This window comes from Atta colombica, unplaced genomic scaffold, assembly GCF_001594045.1.
Source record: "Atta colombica isolate Treedump-2 unplaced genomic scaffold, Acol1.0 scaffold205, whole genome shotgun sequence".
Lineage (NCBI taxonomy): Eukaryota > Metazoa > Arthropoda > Insecta > Hymenoptera > Formicidae > Atta > Atta colombica.
The window spans coordinates 1,318,981-1,324,532 of NW_017259300.1; the positions used below are offsets into that span (position 1 = coordinate 1,318,981).

Below are 5,552 nucleotides of genomic sequence, written 5' to 3' on the forward strand. Positions count from 1 at the left end.
AAAATGTAATTCAAATGAAATAGATATATATTCAGAGTGTATCTGAAATAACGTTCACTAATCATACAGTGCTATTTCTAATAAAAAACTGAGTCAAAAAGTCCTCTACCATTTTGCAAGTTTTGCAATATTTTTCTTTAATCACTCAATGAGCAAATGTTTAAAATCGATGCATAAGACAACTTTAAGTTAGCTTTAAGAGTTTTTTAAGAAACATCTTCAAGATATTTCATAAAGAATACTGAAGAATATCTTAAAATTGTAATATACATCGATTTTATTCGGCTATCTTTCAAAATTAATATCTCTTTAATTATTGTGAAAATTACAAAATAGTAAAGGACTTTCCGACTCAGTTTTTTATTAAGAATAGCACTGTATGATTAGTGGGAGTTATTTCAAATACATTCTGTATATTTAAAATTTAGCGAAAGCAAAATCGAAAGTTTATAGTGCAATAATAAAAAATAGACCTTATAATTCAAAAATTTTACTGTTAACTTACCAAGATATTTCACAATGCGCTGAAGTCTGATCTTATCTTTACGCAATAAAAAGAGAAGATCTTCTCCATTAATAATATTACTTTTTTTCGAATTAGCTCGTCTGTCTGCTATTTCACAAGCTCTTCTGACTATTATTTTCATTTGTTGTAGCACGACATCCTCTATAATCTTTGCAGATTCGAACAATGGTTCGCTGCTATCACCAAACCCATGCATCATCTGCCGAATTTCTACACAAACCATTCAACTTCATTTAACATTTATTTTGTGTAAAGCATAATTAATCTTACTTAATAACTGCATTTAATATGAAGTTATTTGTCAATATCCTAAGAAAAAAATTTTCATAATATCTCATAAGATTTTTAAGAATTTGTCATATCTTTAAATTTATAAAGATTTCTGGAAAAATATTTTAAATATTTTTAAATTTTTATAAATCTTCAGAAATTATAGAATGTTGTATCTTAGAAATCTTATAATGTATTTCAGAATTTATATTTGAATTTATATCTGAAAAATTCTAGAAAAGATGATATGAATACTTTTAGCAGAATGTTTCTGAAAAATGTTCTAATTTGTACAAAAGATTTGAAAATTTTTAAAAACTTATTGAACTATATAGAAACTCTAAAAAATTCTCTGAAAAATTATATAAAGAATTTAAAAAAAAATTTCATCAAGTATGCAAACATTATATTAACAATAATGCAATAGATAAAATTAGCTAATAATGTTGAATTTATCAAAATATCTTTTAAAATCATAATGTGAATACACAATAACTAGGAAATGAAAGCCTTGAATGGTCAAATTAGATCTTCGGTGCTTAAATAATTCGATGAGAACTTATATCATATTTAATTCTGCAAACTGCACATCGAATTTAATTTTCAGTTTTGAAACACAGTCCTAAATAAAAATATCACAAATGAAATTAATAAGCAATTTAATAATATTGAGCTCATAGGCTACCATATTTATTTGGCATTAATTCTATTTGCGCTAATGAGTTTTGATAAGATAACAATTACAATATAGAATATTATAAATTTTATCTATATATTTCTATTGTATATACACATATAAATCGAATACATAACCTCATAAATTACAATGAGTGCTTACCCTGAGTGTAATTCAATGATTCAGTATCTGACGGTTTAAAAAATGATGTTTCTGCCATTTTTGCTTATTTGTGTCACTACTTTATCAAATGATAATATAATGTAAAATGTTCGAACGAAAATTAAACACTATAAACAAGCACTCATTCATCGATACAATATTTACATTAAAATACTGACAGTGCTGCCACTATCACGGAATGCCAATCAACAGAAGAGGTGGGGAAAAGATATATATAAAAAAATTTTAAATATATTCATTCGTGGCAGGTATAAAGCAATCTCAATTTATTGAGTTTTTGAAAAAAAAGTCAATAAAAAAGGCAATAAAAACCAAAAGAGGATTAAATAAAATATTAAAATTGTTATAAAAATATTTTTCAATAAAATTGTTTTTTAATTTATTTTTTGTTAGCTCTAGATAGAACATTTACAATCAATTTGTGACAGTGCTTTATATAAAAGTTCTGAAAAATTATAAGAAAGAATTTCACCAGGATTATATTAATAGCAATGCAATAGATAAAATTAGACTTTATGGCCAAGGTTGTGTATAATGAATAAAAAAAAAAAAATAAAATAAAAGGATTTCAATTCAAATATTTGATAACGTTTTTATTTGTTGCTTCAATTATTGATCTTTAATAATAATATATAAAAATTATATTCACTTATATAAATCTTTTATATATAAAAATTTATAATTATCTAAAATTTATCGTATAGTCGAAAAGTTGATTACTCGTAATTTATTATTCAATTTGTTCTGCCGCGATGTGTTCTGGTACAACTTTAGCAACTTTACGGAATTCCTTACTTAAAGATTTTGGACATTGCATTTGTGTCCAACTGATTGGTACCATAACTACACCTGTAAGATAACAAGTTAAAATAAGTCAACAAAGGGAATATATACTGATTTTTTACCTTCATCGCTGTGAGCTATAACTACTCCTAGCTCATTTTCTGCGGTGCTTAATTGATAAGAGTGTATTTCTGTCATTGGCATCTATCAAGAGGTATAAGAAAAATTATAGATTTAATCCTTGAAAGTTTAGTTTTAGAGCGAAGCCAAAGGATACAACTCTCGCGAGAATAATATCTCCAGGTCGATAGCACTTGTACATCTCTAGTTTGTCTTTGTCAATTGCTCGAACATCCTCCTTTCTCAATATTCCTCTGTAAGGTCTCGTCAACACTATGTCACCTACGCACTTGATACTGCATTTACAAAATCTTTGATTCACTACAGTGACCATGGCCGTCACAATGTCTCCTGGTGCAGGAACGATGCTTTGTTCCGTTATACTATGTACTTCCACTGTACGAGTCTATAATATAAGTATAGACTTGATTTTTCATTATCTGATTAATGTATGATTTAAATTTAACATGGCTTAACTTGATATAAAAATTGTGTTTTTCAAACTATAATTAATCACTAAATTGATAGTTTTATACGAGTGATATTAAAAGTTACTCATTACAAAATCATACCATCATTACTCATAGTTAGAAAAATAGAATTTTTATATTATTTTTATATTATTAAGTATCATAAGTTAATCAGAGAATGAAAAATTAAGGTAGAAATATCTTAAAACTACTTAAAACTATTTGAAAGATCCATTCTAGTATATTAACCATCTAGAGCTAACATGTGTCTATTGGACCTATTTAATTATATTCTTTTGGATTTGACAGTGGATTTGGTCATATTTAATTATTCTTCGGCCAGTATTTATAATCAGTTCTTATATTTGAGACTGTCTTAAGTATAGTCTTAAAATGTCATTCATAGTCAGTTATATTCAATATTGTCTTAAGTACAGTCTTAAGAAATCTTGAACCAATCAGAGGGCCGTATTAGCATCTTAAGCTATTACTTAAGACAGTCTTGAAATAAAAACGGACTATGAATATCATCTATCAGAAGGCTACATAATAAAATTTAATAAAATCTTAAGACATTAAAATCTTAATACAGTCTTAAAATAAGAACGGATTATGAGTACTCATAATGTTATATCTGCAAATTTGAATTATTGCTATTGAAATAAACTTAGTACTAATTCTTTTTTTATACAAAGTCTGTCATTTTGATTCCTTGAAATTAATTAGTATCCTTTAGTCAACATAAATTACATAGGTCTCATAGATCCAGTATAATTGTTAGGTTTTGAAGTCAGTTCAAGAGAGTTAAATACAAACACAGAAGATTTTTACTTTGTCGTCTGTTACTAATTTTACAATGCCAGCGAGTTTCGAATAGATGTAACCCTGCTGCTCGTATGTCCCTGCACCAGCTACATTACTCTTATCGGCTACACATAATCTTTGGCCTTGAAAAAATATTGCAAAATTAATTTAATATTTGCGAAGCAAATTGACATCGCTAAAAATCCATAAATAATTACCGGGCACGCAAATGACAAGTTCTTCCTGTTCAGTCATTTCTGTATTCCTTTTGATGTATATTGGTAATCTCTAATTTATCGATGAAAAACATTAACTTCTTATGTAAAATTGTTGTATCAATAACATACAAAGAAATCCGAGAAATATATATACAAATAAAACTTTCGTATTTGTTTTCGAATTATTAAATTTATTTTGGTTTGACAAGTTTTATGAGGTTAGGTTAGATTAACCACATGTGGACATATTTCAGATTTTCAGATGGCACTGCGACAAGAAGCAGCTGCGATAATATCGCATCACGTGACTTTAATGCCCGTATTCATAGTCAGACATAATTTAATTAAGGAAGCCTTAATATAAGACCTATGAATACGAGTATAAACTCTTCGATATTTTGAGATCGCAGTAGATAATATTAGCATCATGATTATCATGAATAGTCTATTTGCATCATAAGCAGTTGATACAACTTTTGACCAGCAGACTTCAGCGGCATATAATACTCGTATTTATAGTCTCTCGTATATAATACTCGTATTTATAGGCTTTATATTTAAGGCTTCTTTAAATTTATCTTTAGATACTCTACGAATTATTTCATTGGCTGCTGAGCATCTAAAGATAAATTTAAGCCTAAGTACAAGGTCTGATTATGAATAAGTATATAGTATAAGCACCGAGCGTCGGTACTTTTGATGTAGTGGTCACATGATTCGCCGCCATGTTGTGAATGTTGTGCCAATTAAAAAGGCGCTTATAAATTTGAGTTTTTATAAAGCTATAGAATGATTTTTCTAAAAAAAAAAGACATAATTCGGTCATGATAAAAATTATTTATAGTGAGTATTTTTAAATCAGAATTATAATAATTATAATGTTAACGAACTCATTACATAAAGATAATATTCACATTAATAATAATAATATTAAACAGTAATAAGTAAATTAAAAATAATAATTGATTAAATATATTGATTGAATAAAATTGATGAAAATTGTAATTGAATAATTATGTATGAAAAAATAATATATTGCATGAAAATTGTAATTAAATATAAAGTTGTAATTTAATAATACGTACACAAATGCATACTTTAAATGCATACTTTGCGAAAATACTTTATCGTATACAAATATAACAGTCTACACAATATCTCGCGTCTCAAAAAAATTTGATTTAATTTTTTAAATAAAACTTAATTTTTAATAATTAATTATATTTTATGGAAAAGAGATCCAGCTAACCTAATCAGCTAACCTTAACCTAACCTAATCTAACCTAACTTAACCAGCTAACCTAATCTGCAATTTCAGCTTACTGAAAGCAGCCATGGTTGGAAACCGAGGTGCACTAAAAATTGAAGATCATAAAAAGTTCAGTCTATACTGTATGTACTTATACTATGTCAGCGGCGATTAAACTGGATTAAACCATTATACTTATGTGATATTCGAATTATTTTGTTAACGTTTAATATGTTTAATATATTATATTAAT

At 26.8% G+C, this 5,552-nt stretch overlaps 1 protein-coding gene across 3 annotated transcripts in view; it reads right to left on the reverse strand.

The window, feature by feature from the left end:
• The window catches only part of LOC108687381 (transcription initiation protein SPT3 homolog), a 9,172-nt gene extending 4,925 nt beyond the window's left edge, over positions 1 to 4,247 (reverse strand). For 2 of the 3 annotated variants that reach the window (XM_018193109.1, XM_018193110.1), the window contains exons 1-5: positions 4,051 to 4,247; positions 3,845 to 3,975; positions 2,716 to 2,964; positions 2,561 to 2,642; positions 506 to 736 (exon numbers count right to left, since the gene is read on the reverse strand). In XM_018193109.1, coding sequence (XP_018048598.1) covers positions 506 to 736; positions 2,561 to 2,642; positions 2,716 to 2,964; positions 3,845 to 3,975; positions 4,051 to 4,087 — 730 coding nt within the window. In that variant the 5' untranslated portion in view covers positions 4,088 to 4,247. The remainder of the gene's footprint in view (positions 1 to 505; positions 737 to 2,560; positions 2,643 to 2,715; positions 2,965 to 3,844; positions 3,976 to 4,050) is intronic. The other variant, XM_018193111.1, reaches the window with a different exon arrangement.
• Between the last annotated feature and the right edge of the window lie 1,305 nt (positions 4,248 to 5,552).